Source organism: Carlito syrichta, unplaced genomic scaffold (genome assembly GCF_000164805.1).
Source record: "Carlito syrichta isolate Samal-C Ts95f unplaced genomic scaffold, Tarsius_syrichta-2.0.1 Scaffold308253, whole genome shotgun sequence".
In the NCBI taxonomy this organism is placed as follows: domain Eukaryota; kingdom Metazoa; phylum Chordata; class Mammalia; order Primates; family Tarsiidae; genus Carlito; species Carlito syrichta.
In genome coordinates, this window is record NW_007252349.1 from 270,751 (window position 1) to 288,099 (window position 17,349).

General features: G+C 41.1%; 1 protein-coding gene across 1 annotated transcript in view; it reads left to right on the forward strand.

Annotated features, from left to right (window-relative positions):
- Window positions 1-17,349, forward strand: part of AMBRA1 (autophagy and beclin 1 regulator 1) — a 203,444-nt gene that overhangs the window by 78,168 nt on the left and 107,927 nt on the right. Inside the window, exons 8-9 of the mRNA XM_021716181.1 lie at window positions 7,464-7,550; window positions 12,137-12,316. Of these exons, the coding sequence (XP_021571856.1) occupies window positions 7,464-7,550; window positions 12,137-12,316 (267 nt within the window). The remainder of the gene's footprint in view (window positions 1-7,463; window positions 7,551-12,136; window positions 12,317-17,349) is intronic.

The following is a 17,349-nucleotide window of genomic DNA, read 5'->3' on the forward strand; positions in this document are numbered from 1 at the left end:
TAGAAAATGGATTTGGATACATAATAAAGATGTCCATGTAGATCAGCTTGGGCCTTTGAGTTTACATGCTGACAGAGTGAGTTTTTTTAAATTATAAAATGAAGTTTTAGAACTATGTTGTAATGTGCTGAGGATGTTTATGAGCTAAGCATAGTGCCAATTGTTTCACAAATGCATTAAAAATAACCACCCACCAGATAGTAAAGGGTCAGGTGTCCCCAGAAGGGTCTGGGTGACTTGTTAGGCAAGACTTTTGTATAGCCAGATACATGATTACACACTGTGTATAAATTCTCTGGCCTCTTCCCTTTTGGTGTCTGTGTGATTATGTTGTGTGCTGATGTTTTACCTTCTATCACTCACTGCCCAGAGGCATTGAGGAATACATTAATGTTTTATAAAGATGTTTTTAAACATTCTGATGAAAGTTATTGTTCTGTACCCTATGAGTTGTTTATGTTTGATGATAGTAAAATAAGGCTGATCCATACCACAGCCCCTGCGAGCTCTTTCTGTAATATGTCTTCTTTTTTTTTTGAGGTCAGCCTTTTGGCAGTGCTACCTTGCCTTGGTCCACCTCACAGCAGGGGCAGGAATTGCCTGCCAGGCTCTGCTGCCAACTGCGTCACGTGCTCTCAACGTACCTCTCAAACCAGGGGCCCTGCAGCGATCAGATGAATGCCTATCATTGGATAACTTAAATGATAATTGCTAGTGTGTGAAATGGGGAGGCTTGGATGCCTCTGCTTTAAAGCAGAGATGTCAGTTTGGAAATCATAATAGAGGTGTCGTTTCAGAACACACAATTATTATTTTTTTTACAGAGAATAAGTCTTGTCATCTCCTGGCCCGGGCATGCGCCAAGGCAGAGATCTAGGACTCGCAGAGCAGGATTTGGAAATGAAGAAAGCTACGGTGCATTCATGTTTCTTTGGCCTCCTGTCCCTTCGTACCCCTACAAACATTTTTCTCCTGTGAGGTCTCTTTAGAAAACATACAGTCCAGGAGCACCATTGGTAGCTTCCTAGGCAAGTAGCCAGCTTCTGACTTTATGTTTTAATGAGCCTCCCAGGGACCAGGTTGCACTGCGTTTATCAGGGCAACTATGTCAGCACTTTAACCTGAGTGGCTTACATGACCAGAGGAATGAAGGGTGATATAAGCAGTTTCTGAAAACTTTGTTCCTTTAGGAATTTTAGTGTGAGTTTTCTAGGAACTTTGTCTGAATGTCTTGGGGTCAATGAGGAGCAGTCAGATATGTCTTCTTGCTTATTCTTCCAAGCCTTGTTGGGACTGCTGAGTCATTCACGTAGTTATTCATTGGTCTCCTATTATATGTTAATTAGGATGTAAGTTTAGATGGGGATAAAAAGATGACTTGGACCCAGTACCTGCCTTCATGTAGCTTGTAGTCCAATAGCAGAGACAAGACATAAGTAACCACAGTATAAGGTGACTTGGGGAGAAGGCTACTTAGGAGAGGTACAATATGCTATGGCATATTGGGGAAGAGGGGGTGAATTTCTGACTGGAGGTTTTAGGTATTTGAGCTTTGAAGGATTTTTATAGGCAATGATGAGGAAAAGGAGTTTTTTTTTTTCTTCCAGAAAGAAGAAATGACCAAGATACATACATAGGTGGGGGTGTGTTTAGTTTACTAGAACAATGGGATCCCCAAAGTCAAAAGTATAATGTGGATATGTTTTTTGTCTTTTTCACTCTTATTCTTTCACAAGTGTATGGTGTTTTCAAGGGGCTCCATAACATGTAATGAAGTTATCACTCTGATGGCTAATGAAATGTGTGCTTGTGTATTAAAAATTTATTTTTAATTTCAAATATGATACATGTTGATAGATGAAACCCATATAAACAAAGGCTCTTTGGGATCCTCTTAATTTTTAAGAGTGTTAAAGGAATCTTAGGCCCAAAAGTTTGAAAACCACCATGCACATGAGAGGGGACCCCCCCAAAAAAACTGGAATTATCTTTTGGAAGGTGGGCCCCTTGCAGTACAGTCTTCCCCCACTAGGTTAGTGTTCTAGGAACCTATTGACACCAGTGCATCAGATAGCGTTATTGTAAGAGGTTACATTTGGTTTCAGTGAATTTGTTTTGGAGATCTTTTCAATGCTTTTGGGCATTTCTTGAGTGATTTACAAGCCCACCTGCCCACACCATGCTGAGTGTTCAGCAGTTTTTGACAGCATGATCCCTGTACTCCCACCCTCCCTATTCAACCCATCTCACCCTGAGTGACTTTTTTAAGTTTCCCTGGATGAAAGAAGTCCTCAAAGGGAAACATTTTGCCACTGTGGAAGAAGTGAAACAAAAAATGGCAGAAGCACTAAAAGGCATCAAAATTGACAAGTTAAAAAAGTGTTTTGAGCAGAGGGAAAAAAACATCTCGATAGGTATATTGCATCAGAGAGTACTTTGAAGGTGACTGAATTTAAACATGTAAGAATAAATACACAACTTTTAAATAAATTCCAGGTCTGTTTGGGTTGCCCCCTTGTATGGTATATTTAAAAGAAATGAGGAATTTGGCTATAAAGATTTGAATGCTGAGCTGAGGAATCTGGATTTTATTTCCTAGGCAGAAGGGAGCTGTTACTTTGAGTTTAGCTCTCCTAAACTGAGGTAGCAGATGCAATCCAGACATTAAAGCTAGGCTAGGAAGTTACTCATTAGGCATGGAGCACCAGTGGCGTCTTTGCTTCCAGGAGCAGGTGTTCCTTCTTAGTAGAGGCCACAGAATTCTGGCAATTCAACTGTTTCCAGTAGTTGGAGAAGGTCTGAAAATGTTTGGTTGCGTTAAAATACTGATTTTTTTCTCTGTGATCTGACAACCAGTTAAAAGAATGTCTTCAGGGTATAATTGTTTAGTAAGGAGGAGTTGTCACTGGCTTGTTTATTCTGTCTAGACAAGTACCCAGACTCTTGGCATTTCAACCCTGATGTCCATTAAATTTGAAGTAAAGATTCCTTTCTTTTAGATGTCTCATCTACCGTGACAACTGTTTTCTCTTCCTGAGCTTTCTTTGACTAGTTTTTGTTATCTTCCTAGCTATCAAAGAATACAGCTGATACAGGGAACCCCTTTACACATTTTTAGAATACTAATCAGATGAGAAAAAAATAGTTGTATTCAATTAAAATATTAGGGATTTTGCAGCTTGAATTGTGTGCCTATTAACTTATGATTTTAGCAGGGCTTAATAGTCATTTTTGATGGCTTTCTCCAGTGCATAATACTTTGATTTCAAGTTTTTCTGTTCCATTCTTAAGTGATTCCACTTTATCTTTCAAGGAATTTTATGTAAGCAAATATTTTAGAATGGGGCAGGCAAATGTTTTCTATAAAGGGCTAGGTAGTATATATTTTAGGTTTTGTCTTTATCAGAATTACTCAACTTTGCCTTGCTAGCTCCAGAGCAGCCACAGATAATATGTAAATGAATGAATGTGACAGTTCAGTTAAAACATTATTTATAAATGCAAGCAGCTGACCCAGGGCCTATAGTTTATTAAATCTGCTTTAGAGCAGCAGGTTTGAAGAAATCCTTTTTAAGAAGTAACTTTTGGCTGAGTTCAGTGGCTCAGCCTGTAATCCCAGCACTTTGGAAGGCCAAGGAGAGTGGATTGCCTGAGCCCGCGGGTTGGAAACCAGCCCGGGCAACTTGGTGAGACCTTGACTCTACAATAAATTAAAAATTAGCCAGGTGTGGTAGTGTGTGCCTGTAGTTCCGGCTACTTAGAAGACTGAGGCTGAAGGATTGCCAGAGCTCAGCAAGTGGACGCTGGGGTGGCTGTGAGCATGCCACTGCACTCCAGCCTGGGTGACAGAGTGAGACTCCAGTACACACATACACACACAAAGAAAGTAACTCTTTTGAAAATGAATGGCTACCTATTTAGTTTCAGTATTTTACTTTTAGATTTTTGTATATTGGATATTTTTCTTTTGAAATAATTTTAGAAGTTGCAGAAAAGCTGCAAAAATAGTACAAAGAATTCCATATACTCTTCATTCACATTCCCTTCCCTAAGTGTTAATATTTATCATATTTTAAAATCATTCTTTCTCCTTTGCTGTATCTATATATGAGTATATTTGTACTTTTATATATTTATGGTTACTATTTTATATTTTTTGTATTTGTGGTTCCTTTTTAAATATTGAATATTCTTAAAGTAATGTATAGTTTGATAGAGAAGTGGCCTTCAGAATTTAAAAAAAAAACCCCTTTATTAGTAAAAGGCTTTTGAGTAATCTGTATGTGTGTTATACGTTATAATTACATATTATAAGGCAAAAGTTGTGATTATTTTTTCTCTCCCGCTCTTCAGTGGATCAAAATAGCATAAACCCTGGTGCATCTTAGTTGGACACCAGTGGTATAGAGAATGAACCAGGCAAGCTTGTAGAGAATAGAAAAAGGTTTTTGATTTTTGTTTTACCAAAGCATCAGTGGTTCTTAAAACATTTCTAAATTGAGATTATAAATTGTCAGAACGAAATGGCAGCTTCACATTTGAACAAGTTTATCTGAGAGCCCTTCCTATACCCTCCCTGATTTCACATGACATATCATTAAGTCAAGTCAAATTTGTGGCCAGAATGGAAGGCACACAGCTGTCATCCCATTCCATTTTCTCGTGCCATTTCATGATGGTCCTCTGTAAGAAGTTATACTAGTAGAGAAAAATATTTCTCTAAGTTTCCTAGGAACGGTGGTAGTGGTGTTTCCTCGCTAGTAAATCCAGTTTTTTCTTTATTCCACACCGATTGGGGAAGTCTATTTTTACTTCAGATAGTACTTATGTTGTAACTGTGCAGAACTTATGCTTCATCATGTATATGTGGGGAGGTGCTATTCATAGTGATTGGTTCTTCTGATTTTGTGTATTAGCAGTAAAATGCCACATACATGTGGCTTGCCAGTTCCACTGTATTGTCTGGGCAGCAAATGGTGCCAGTAGATTCCATAATAAGTAGGCACAGGGCATGTATGTTCCAAAAGAACCTCATCAGGGACTCTCCAGAGATAAAGAGTTTAACATTTTGGTTCTACTCTGATTTAAAGAAGTCTTTGTAATTAAGGTAGGAAGTTAGGGTGGGAAGTAGGCTTTGCAGGGTTATAAAATGGAGTCATTAAAATTGAAGTTATCTGATACAAACTCTTCCAGATCAGAAATCTCCTGTGCAGCATCACTGACAAGTCATCTTCTCTCTTTCAGTACTATTGTTGCCTTGGCATAGTAGGGGGTACCTTACTGTGATAATTTTCCAGGCAGAAGTACCAAAGACGGATATAATTTGGTCACACCGGAGGATACTCCTTGCCAAAGGGCCTCTGCTTACTAAGCAGTCATTTGGAGGATAACTCACCAGGGCTCAGTGATAATTCAGGACTGACTCCAGAGCACTTTGGGTGAAGCAAGTTTCTAAGTATTCCCGGGCAGTCATCTGCTCCTAGACCTTGCTTCCATTCTTTAACTCCCATCCATTTCCTAAATAATTGATTTATTAATAATGAATAAGCACTATGTAAGATGGCATAAATGACCTGAATAGATACCCTTCTCAAAATGTTGCTTTTCTTTTTTTCTCCAGCCTATGTACCCCTCACTACCCCTCCTCTCCCAAACATTCTGAGTTCAAAGACTCAGAAACATGCCATTATTTTGTGTTCCTATGCAAGAAAAAAATCCTGCCAGTTAAACTGTCACATAACTGTAAAATGCACCCCAATTTCAGACATGTTAAAATGTAGAAAGAAAAAAGTCTCAGAATTGATGAAATGCAGCATTTCTGCTCTGTGAACCTAGTGATATTACTGAAGATGCAGGTTTTTAAACCAGAGAGATATATTTTATTGCTTTCTTCTCTTCCTCAGTGGTTACATTGTGTTCTCTCCATTCAGTAGTAGGATTGTTACAGGTGATTAAGTGTGGAGATAAAGGCCTTATCTAGATAGAAAACATCATTTAAGAGTTGGTTGTCTTGGATAGGAAAGGTTGCAAGCCAGCTTGATGGGGCCTTTGCCGTTTCTCTTCCCCAGGCTGCTAGGGGAAATGCTGCGGTGGGCCAGTTGCTGGGATAAAGTGACTGCACATGACTATACCTAAAGCCAGCTGGTTTTTAATAACAGCGAATTGAATTAACTCAATTGGAAAAGATTGGTGGCTGCTGTCCTTATCCTGCAGATCTGCCTTAAAGAAGAGTCTGGCAGGGAGCCGGGACCTGTTCCTGGGAAAGGCAGGCAAGATGCTGCTGGAGAGGAACAATATTCATATCTTTCTGAGACCATTTCCTTTGAAATGTGAGCTGTGGCAAGAGTTTGATTGGCTGCCAAGACACATATGAGTTGGGAAGCATTATGTGAGACATGGCAAGCCAGGGAACCCCTCGGCCACGTTTATCATATGTGTTTTAACTGACCTTTGTTGTAGAAAAAGAAAAATAGTGTTGTAGGTAAAATTTGACAATCAGGAGATTTCATGCAAAAGTTCAGATTTCTAGCTTTCCTTAACAGATAAGGAGAGCCAGCGATACTGAGCCCAAATTCTAGCATAGGAACAATTGGCTGGCGCTAAGTGATGGCACACATACTCTCCTGTTTGTCATTCTCCGTAGATCACAGTGAATATATATGCAATGTTTCCTGCCTGGACCTTGGATGGCCCTGAAGTACAAAATAGAGCTCTGAGTCATTTTGGACATAGGACAGTCCTTCCCTGGACTCCTGGCACTTATGTAGTAATTGGTATTTTCTGGGTGTGGTGAGGTTTAAACAGAGATTGTAGAGTGCTTGCTATATTGCTTGGCATTAAAAAAGTGCTTAGTATAATGTATTTGCATCACATATGATAAGATGAATTTATGATTTGGCTAGATTATATAAGTAAATGTTTTTGTCAGTTGTTAAGAGAGCCTTAGGAGTACTCATATTTTTATATTTTTATTTGCTATATCTTAGTTTACATCTGAGGAGTACTTATTCTCACAAAAGGAGCATGAGCAGAGCAGACTGAGTGGAACACAAGTGTATGTGGATTATGATGGCATGGAGGGTCTGAACACCAAGATACATGTTAGCACTTTGTGAAAATCTCTGTGTGTGATTAATTTTTCCCTCCTGTGTTGATCCGAACCTCCTATTTGTCTACTGGAGGTACTGCAAATAGAAATAAGATCATGTGTTTGAAGCACTTGTTCATTTCTCACTGAAGAGCAGTATTCAGCAGAATATGGTGGCCACACACAGTATGGGTGCACTGTAGCTCCTTATTTATGTCTCCACCTACTTAGCTTGTAGGAAGGGTGTACTTTCAGATAACAGGTGTCAGCTGGTTGCAGAGGGGGATACTATTTATCTCTCCCCCATTTTTCCTTATGAATGACCTCTGAGTTGGTAATTGACAGGGATTATTGCCATTTTTTTAATCTCTGCTAGGAGGCTGCTGGAGTCTTCCCTCATTTCATTATCCCGTTATGATGGAGCAGGATCCAGAGAGCACCCAATTTACCCAGACCCAGCGAGGTAAGGCCAAAGTGAGAAATGGCACTAGGTTGGGGGGAGGGGCGGCCCTTGGGGTTGCCAAGCTGTTGAAAGTTCCGTTCTGTGCCTCTCTGGTCCTGGTGCTCTTTGACTTGTCAGTTATGGTTATTGAGACAGGTGGTTCAGGTGATTGGGAAGTATTGCAGGTAAGTGAATAGTACCTCTGGTGACAGGGTTATGACTGAGCTCTTGTCTTTTGGGGCTCATTTCTGCAAGTGGGTATTAGAGGAGGGACCTAAGAAGGCCACAGGCAGTCATAGGATATTCTTTTTCTGCTGGACTAGAGAGGCTGTTACCTACTATTCAGATGAACAGCCAACGGGAACACATTTTTTTTTTTACTCATATGGACATTACTTACAAATTAAACAATCAGAAACCCTATTTGCTGTAATTTGAGAGAGAATTTAGAATATCAAAGGGCAGAAGTCAAACTCTTTCAGAAAATGACTTTTTTGGAGACTACCTAAAGGAAGAGATGACTGAAGAAAAAGTAACTGAATAAAACAGGTTTGGCATTCTATTAAAATGCTTGCTTTACACTTATTAGAAGATATTTGAAAAGTTCTTGAAGAGGGAAAAAAGTGAAAACAAAAACCATTCAGACGAGTTCAGCCCTTCCCAAATGTCAGTAACTGAAGACTGAAGCATGGGATGTTGTTGTGTAACATTTATTTGTAGAGAGCAGCCCTCGAAGTTGTCACAGTCAGATTTCCTGATTCTGTTTGTTTTTTGAGTCGGGGTCTTAACTTTGTCACCCAGGCTGGAGTGCAATGGCACTGTTATGGCTTGCTGTAACCTCAACCTCCTGGCCTCAGGCAATCCTGGTTAGCTGAGACTACAGATGTGTGCCACCACACTTGGCTAATTTTTTGATTTGTGTGTGTGTGTGTATGTGTGTGGCGATGAGGTCTCGCCATGTTGCCTTGCCAGGCTAGTCTTGAACTCTTGAGTGCAAGCAGTTCTCCTGCCTTGGCTTCTCAAAGTGTTGGGATTACAGGCGTGAGCCACTGCACCCATTTTTACTGATTCTGTTAGTGATCTAAAAAGTCACAACCTGCACATAAAGAGCACATTGTGAAGTTTTGGAAAAGAAAAGGGTAATTTATAATTGTGGGATTGGCAGATTAGTAATTTAGGTCAGATAAAGCTAAATGAGTTTATACTAGATTAAGAATTTCAAATCTACCTGGGAAAATCTTAGACCAAGTTGATTTCAGGAATATTAGATGATTTTATTATTACCAGGATTACATTGTGTTACTCTGCATTCTTTCTGAGTCCATTAATCCTCTTAGTTTCTTTCCCATACCCCAGAAATGACAAATCTAAGGATCAGGGGACAGAAATTGATGATTTTAAATAGTTAGGCACCTTGGAAGACAACCAAAGAAAAGAAGTTTTTATTAGTCTCTAATTATGTTTGAAAGTTATAAGCCCTGCCTATGAGAGGATACATTTTTCATGTGACTCAGTTACTTTGAAGCGCTGAGATAGAGAGAAGTTCTTGCTATGAGACAGTTTCTTTTAGGACCACAATGAGGTCTCATCCCCAGAATTTTTAACCTGGCAAAGTTCAACAAAGATTTTTAAAGACTATTATTTGTTCTCCTTTCATGTAGCAAATCTGATATTTATTCCTACTCTGATCTCTTTATCATAGAAAGTATTATACTTTGTGGTATTGGTATTTTTACCTTTTCCCCCTTGAACAGAAAATAGACTTTTTGGAGGAGAAAGTATTCATCCTTGAAGAAAACATTTAAGAATTATTTAAGCCAGGCTCGGTGGCTCAGCCTGTAATCCCGTGCCTTTGGGAGGCTGAGGTGAGTGGATTGCCTGAGCCTGTGGGCTCAAGACCCGCCTGGGCGGCGAGACCTCATCTCTACAATAAATCAAAAAATCAGTCGGGCGTGGTAGCACATGCCTGCAATTCCGCCTACTTGGAAGGCTGAGGCGGAAGGATCGCCAGAGCCCAGCAGGTCGAGGCTGCGGTGGCCAGGAGCGGCCACTACACTCCAGTCTGGGCGACAGAGTGAGACTCCAACTCAAAAAAAAAAAAAAGAATTTATTTAAACATTAAAAATTTTTACTTGGAACACTTTAGGATTGTTTGATGATTTTTCAGCTCTTCTAGGAGGATGATTGTTATTACTTCATTATTGTTTGATTTCTTTTTCCTCTTAGGCTTCACCCTATACAATATGTGTAGGTCGAAACTTTTGTGAGACATCTTTTCAGTGTTCAGATCCTTAGTTTCCCTCTGGATACCTAAAAGGACAGGGATAGGATGTACTTATATTTAATAATTGTGTCAGGAATCCCTTTGGTTTTGTTATTTTTTTTTAAACCATAGTTTTAGAGCTTGGGGAGTTCTTATCCTATTGTGGAATTAGACAACTGGGGCTACCTAGTGCTGAAATTTTGCCCCTACATAAAAGGGCAACCTTTATTATCATTAGCATTAACACTATTGCTTCCTTTATCACCAATAATATTATAATTTTTCTATCACTTAGTGTAGGTTATAAATTGAGGAGTGAGTATATTCATGGTCACTTTTCAGAATCAGTTCCAAAAAAAAGATCTTCTTTCTCCTCGTGGAATTTTTCTCTGTTATATTCTTTTCTAGTCTGATTGACTTGAGAATTTAACCGTGGTGCTTGATTTGTGCTGGAAGATTTCTGTATATTGGGTTGATAAAAGAACAACACACCAGCATTGTCTTCTGTTTGTTGAAAATACAGGATTCCGTGATTCATCCCTGCAGAATGCATGGGAACAGAAGCCCAGACAGATAGCGAACATTTTACCAGTTGAGGCATTTAGGAGATAACTCATGTACTCTGATTATCTTGGCCAAGGCTTCTGTGCATCCCATGCCCACTTGCTGTACAAAGACAATTTGAATTCGTTGGTCCATAACACAGATTTTTGAGTTCCAAAGATTGTTACCTGGTCTGTGTGGGGATTTTATCTGTTGGTTGGCCAGAAGGACACCACTTCTGATGACAGGTATTTCAGAGGCAGCCTCTGTTCCTATAGCAGTTGACTTTGGCTTGGGTCAGTAGACTCACTAAAGACCTCTTTGCAAGATATTTGCAAATATGTTTTGTACCATTTGGATATAACTATTTCTGTTTACATTCTCAGTTTTTTCAGATTTCTATGAAAAACAACCTCAGAAGGTATATGCTTTTTTCCTTTTATAGTCAAACATTATAGAAGTATATAATATTAAAAAGTCCCCATGAATCCTCCTAGAACTACTGTCTCGTTATAAGTTTTTTCCTCATCACCGAAACATATTTTAAGATATGTATTAGTATATACAGACCATTCAATTTTCCCCCCACTTATCATTTTGTTTTAGAGGGCTTTCCTTGTGCGTATGTAGGGATAATTTATTCTTTTTAATCACTGCATAGTATTTCTTTGTATGGATATAATTAATTTGTTACTGGACATTTGGGTTGTCGGTTTTTCATGAACGCTGACAGTGTTGCAAAAGAACTTTCATGTATATTTATTTGCTATATATGCTTGTATCCTTGTTTATTTCCGTAAGATAGAGTTCCTAGTGGAATTATTGAGTCAGAGTGTGTGCCTCTGGCAGCTTTCATGTCTTGAAATTTCTTAGCAGTTCATAACCTCATAATAATGACGGTAATGGGATATGGAGGAAAACATAAGAAAGAAGATTGTGGGGAATTGTTTGGAGCACTAGAAGTTTTCATGGAGTAGCAAGATACTAAGGCCATAGTTTGAAGAATAGAGACCTAAGCTGATTACTTGGATAGCTAGAGAATAAAGATGAACAGCTGTTACCTTCTGTATTGTTAAGTGTCCATGTAGCCTCTGATGCTCTGATTGTAAGAAATAGAAAATAGAAAAGTCTCTTTTTTTCTGTTAGATTTTCTGTTCCCCCAAGTATATTTCACTCTCAGTCTCTGTCCTGAATATTTTTTCCATGTCACAAATATCTGTGATTAATATGTAAGGGAGAGATAAGAGGTTCCAAGAACTTGTTCTAAGGCACTAGGACAGATCTGTAGCTATGTGTACTTGTTGGAGAAGAAAGAAATCCTGGTGATACCTGCGGATGCCTTCTTCAATCCTGTAAGGCTTACCATCTCCTGACCTGTTTTCTCATCTATAAAATGAAAGACTAGATGATTGCTAAGGTCCCTTTTGTTTTTTACATTTTGTGTATGGATGGTGATCAGGAAAAAGCTGTGAATCTCTGTAAAGAGCACCCCAACAGGCTAAAAGGGTCCCCTCAGGAAGCTAGAAAGAAAGATCTAATGTTATCCTCTTGGTAAGGGCAACTCTTCCTCAGAAGATGATTGATTAAACTGCCTGTTTGCCTTATCTCAGAAGAGAAACACTGGTGATAGTCTCATAAGCATACTCTGCTGTACAACCCTCCTGGTGAGTTAAATGCCCTTTATTTTTCATGTCTCTGGAGTTCGCCTCAGCAGGGAGATGCCATGGGAGAGCTAGATTTACTGTCACAGTATTCCCCACATTAGTGCTAGTTTGTGTTTGTCCATCTCTGTCTCTCTCAGATTATCTCCTGCTGCATACTACGCCCAGAGGATGATCCAGTATCTCTCACGGAGAGACAGTATTCGCCAGCGCTCCATGCGCTACCAACAGAACCGTCTCCGTTCTTCCACCTCCTCTTCTTCCTCAGACAACCAGGGTCCATCAGTAGAGGGAACCGACTTGGAATTTGAGGACTTTGAGTAAGTACATACTCAGCTTGCTTTCTTCCCTTTTTCCTCCCAAGCTATGAGTGCTTCCAAGTTGGCTACCATCTGAGCAACAATGGTGGACATTCTTGCTGCCAAACCCTAAGTTATTATTTGTGAGTAACAGGCTGGGGTGAGGGATGGAGGTTTAGAATGCCCAGAGCACTCCCACCTCTGTCAGTTGCATTGCTGATTCACTGGAGCCTGTGGACAGAGACAGCCATTGGGCCCCAGACCAGAGTGAGGATGATGACTGCTTCTCAGGCTGCATTTTAATTTCCCGTTTGCATGTACAGTGACTATGGGCTATCTTTTCATGGACTGTCTTCATTACTTCAGGGAGGCTGGAGGGTTGGTGGTTTTCTCTTAAGCAGAATAGCTGTGGAGATGCTTTATTTTGAAATACTTGAATTTCCCTAAAAGGTGGGTTTTCTGTCTTAGTAACCTGATCAGACTGACTCTTAAGATCCTATTCCCTTGCCTAAACCATCTCGGTCTCCCCCTCTTCATGCCCCATTCACGATCTTTTGAAAGCTACCTATCAAATTAATGTGATGGGTTGAGAGGTGATTCCTTGCTTCTTTTGTTTTGTTTTGTTTTGTTTTGTTTTGAGTGGCTGGTGGGAGGGACATGGGGGACGGGTGAACTAAAGGAGCAGTGTTAGCCCCAGGTTCCTGAATTGAAGTTCACTAGCCTTACTGCTGGGTGTTGCATTCTCCCACCTGCTGCTCTTGACCTTTCTAACCATTCCTTGTGTTTCTTTTAATCCTGACATGGAGCTTTCCTGGCTTCTATCAACTGGACATTTGTTTCTTGTTTTCTTATATTTTGGTATTCTTAAACTTGCAAAGCAAGAGAAAGAGGAGATGGTTCAACATTTTTCCTCCTCTTTCTTCATTGGTGTTTTGGAACAACTTGTCAGTCACTTCTCCCCACCTTTCATCTTGATGTAGCCCAGTCATGTCTGGGGTCTTAAGCATTCTTGCCTTACCCCAAGCCTTTGTCTTCTTCCTTAACTAAGTGAATAGTTTCTCACAAACCATCTTGCAATAGAGCTTTATGATGTGTTTGAGAAGTCTCTTTGCCCAAAAGGACTAAGAAAGTAGGAACAACCTTTGTACCTTTGTATTTTGCCTTCCTGATGTTATCACGTAACGTACTAGTATTTGCGTTCTTAGAAGCAGAAGGAGGGCAGGTGTGGTGGCTCATGCCTGTAATCCCAGCACTTTGGGAGGCAAAGGCAAGAGGATTGCCTGAGCCCAAGAGGTTTGAGACCAGCCTGGGCATTTTGGCAAGACCTCGTCTCTACAATAAACCAAGAAAAATTAGCCAGGCATGGTGGTACATGCCTGTACTTCCAGCTGTTCGGAAAGCTGATGGGGGAAGGATCACCTGAGCCCAGCAGGCTGAGGCTGCGGTGGCCGTGAGCATGCCACTGCATTCCTGTCTAGGCTACAGAGTGAGACTCTGACTCAAAGAAGAAGAAGAAGCAAAAGGAAAACCAAGTGCAGGTTTATTTGTCTGAGAAAGTTGTAAATGTGAAAGAAATTCAGGGATGACCTGAAGCAGCTGTGGTGTGACAGATGGAGCAAGGGTCTTGGTCTTCTCCTGTCACCATAGAGGAAGAACAGAGGTACTTTCTGACTCCCAGCCTGTGTCCTTCTCTCTTCTGTGTATGCAAAGATGAGGTGTGTGCATACACCAGCAGTGAAGCTAACAGTGTCTCCATTCCCTTAGCCTGGCAGACACTTGTAGTGAAATATGTTTTCCTGAGATACTATGATTTTCCCAGTACCACAGTTTATTCAGGGAAGCAGTTTAAACATATGCGCCAAGGCTGCTGGCACTTAGTGCTGCTGAAAAGTCTGGGTGACTTTCTCTCAGCAATCCTGTGGAGCCCTGGTAATTGGTGCTGTGGATTGCCTCGTCCTTTTTCCATGCACGCTTGGAAAGCTGTGTTATCTTTGCAGTGGTGAAATGTGGGACTGATGCCTTTAAGCTGTATCTTGCCTCGTGACTTGTCCTTCAAAAGGGAGTTCTGGGTTAGTTTAAAATGTTCTGTTCTCATCTTACCTTCCTTTTCTTCTGCTACCACCTCCTCTCTCTCCCCTTCCCTCCCCCTCGATTTTCCTGTGTCAGACTGCCTCCTCCGTGTGCTCCCCCCAGCCCACCTGTGCGCTCTCCCCCATACCCCTGGCTTAACCATGACCTGAGTTTACATTGCCTTCCAAACCTTTCATGCACTAACTTACTGTTGTTTTTTTCTTAGGGGATCTTGTATTGCTCCTTGGTTAGTAACAATGGACTAATTTCTCTAATGGCTTCCGCAGGTGTTTGCCTTTCTTTTTAGGCTGATGCAGACCAGAATCTTGTTTTTAATAGCAGCGGTGGGTTAGTCTCTTCAACATTAGTAGTCCAGGTCTTCTAGAAAGTCCTGGCTGGTTGATACTGTCTGTTTATTCTTTGGCTCCCTCCCTGCCTTCTCCCTGTACTGTAAACTGAGTGCTGCTTGTGGTTGCTCCTCTTAATCTCTAGGTGCTCTGAGAAGAGAGAGTTAGAAATAAGAAATGTACCAGTCCATTTAAATCTCTCTGACCCAGTGTTCTTCCTTAGCTTTGATAACTAGAAGGAAAGTTAGAGGTTTGTACAGTCAAAACTTATAGTTTCTTCAGGTACAAAGAGGCAAGTAAGATAGATGTAGCCTGAAATTTTCCTAAAATTAGAGTACCATTCAGAGAGATTGTTCTTACTGGGTTTCCTCACCTTCAAGCACATCATGCTTCTGTCTTTGTGACCTCTCTTTGACCTCTTCACTCTCCTGTTTGCCAAGTCATAAATCATTTTGCCATTTTTGGGCTTTTCCTATCCAGGTGTACCAAGTCTTCAGAAAATCAAAGGAGACATTACTCAGATCTCATCTTTTAGGGCTCTTTTCCACTTGCCCAAATCACATTGCTAAGATTAGAGAACAGGAGCAAGCATATTTAGTGTCTGACCTTTATTGTTCTGCTGATTTTAAAAATGAAAGCCCTAGCCGGGCTCGGTGGCTCAGCCTGTAATCCCGTGCCTTTGGGAGGCTGAGGTGAGTGGATTGCCTGAGCCCACAGGTTTGAGACCCGCCTGGGCAGCGAGACCTCATCTCTACAATAAATCAAAAAATCAGCCGGGCGTAGTAGCACATGCCTGTAATTCCGGCTACTTGGAAGGTTGAGGCGGAAGGTTCACCGGAGCCCAGCAGGTCGAGGCTGCGGTGGCCGGGAGTGGCCACTGCACTCCAGTCTGGGTGACAGAGTGAGACTCCAACTCAAAAAAAAAAAAATGAAAGCCCTTTTGAGCTCTTCCACAAGCTTGCTGTGGAACAAGATCATCAAGGTTTGGGAGGATGACTTTGGAGGCTGGTCAATATCAGGTTAAATTTTCTGTTCTTTTGGCCATCTTCTTAGGCAGGCATCCTCTCCTGCTTTTCATCTCCATCTGCTATGAGGATTGAGACTGCAGGTTCCCTGTGTTTATGAAAATGCACAAACAAGACATCCAGAAACCTGCTGTCAGCAGGTCTCTCCTGAAGCCTTTAGCAGCTGTCTTTGCATAAAGATGTTCGTAAGCAGGGTAAAGGTGTGGCTGCCTGTGACATTGCTGTCTGCCTGCTTTCAAGCCCAGACCATCTACTAGAATGTAGATGACTAATAAACATAAGGCAGATTCCCATTTTTCATGTTCACTATCCCTGTGGGAAGAAGAGTGGGGATTATAAAGCCCAGGTTAAGTACTGTGTCCCAGTCTTTGCCAAAGCCTGCAAAAGAGGTGTATGCCTTTAGGACTGTTGTTCAGCTAGGCTTGCCCCTTGTTATTTTATCTGTTATTCTAAGCGTGATTATAGATTGCGTATGGTGGCTCAAGTCTGTGATTTCGCACTTTTAGATGCTGAGGTGGGAAGATTGCTTAAGGCCAGGAGTTTGAGACCAATCTGGACAACATAGTGAGACCCACATCTCTACAAAAAATTTAAAAAAGTTATCTGGGCATGATGGCACACACCTGCAGACATAGCTACTCAGAAGGGTGAGGCAGTAGGATAACTTGAGCACAGGAGTTCAAGGCTGGAGTGAGCTGTGATCACACCACTGTGCCCCACCCTACGTGATACAACAAATCCCCAAAAAATGAATGAATGAGCAGGCACAGTGACTCATGCCTATAATCCCAGCACTTTGGGAAGCGGAGGCAAGAGGATTTCCTGAGCCCATGGGTTCAAGAACAGCCTGGGCAACTTGGTCGAGACCCTGTCTCTAAAACAACAACAACAAAAATAAATAAATAAAATAGCTGGGTGTGGTGACACACGCCTGTAGTTCCAGCTACTTGGAAGACTGAGATGGAAGGATCGTCTGAACCCAGCAGGTCGAGGACTGCGGTGGCTGTGAGGTGCCACTGTACTCCGGCCTAGGTGACAGAGTGAGACTCTGACTCTAAAAAAAAAAAATAAAAATAAAGGAATGAATGAATGTAATTATAATTCTACAATCATCCCCTGTTCATATTCCTGTTTCCTGCCTCTTTCTGTCGGCATTTTGCCTTCTAAGCCAAAGGATACCTGAGCAAAGGCCTTACTAATGACAGAACTAGAGAAGTTTCCGATTAGATCAGCTAGAAGTATTTCCATCATACATACCAGCTACTGGGTAATTACATGCAACATCTTAAAAATTGTTGCCAGCATAGATGAGAGCAATACTTTCATTCATAGTTGTGACACTGTGCTATATGAAAGGGGACCCCAAAAAACTGGAATTCTCTTTTGGTGGGTGAGCTCCTTGTGGTATAGGCACCCCCTAGGTAAGTATTCTAGGAACCCATTGACATCAGTGTACCAGTTAGCGTTGTTTTGAGAGACTGCATTCCGCTCCAGTGAATTTTTGTTGGATATTCTTTGATTGCTTTTGTCCGTTTCATGATGAGTGATTTATGAGCACCCCTGCCCACACTGCACTGAGCGCTCAGCAGTTTTCGACCAAAAACGGCATGAC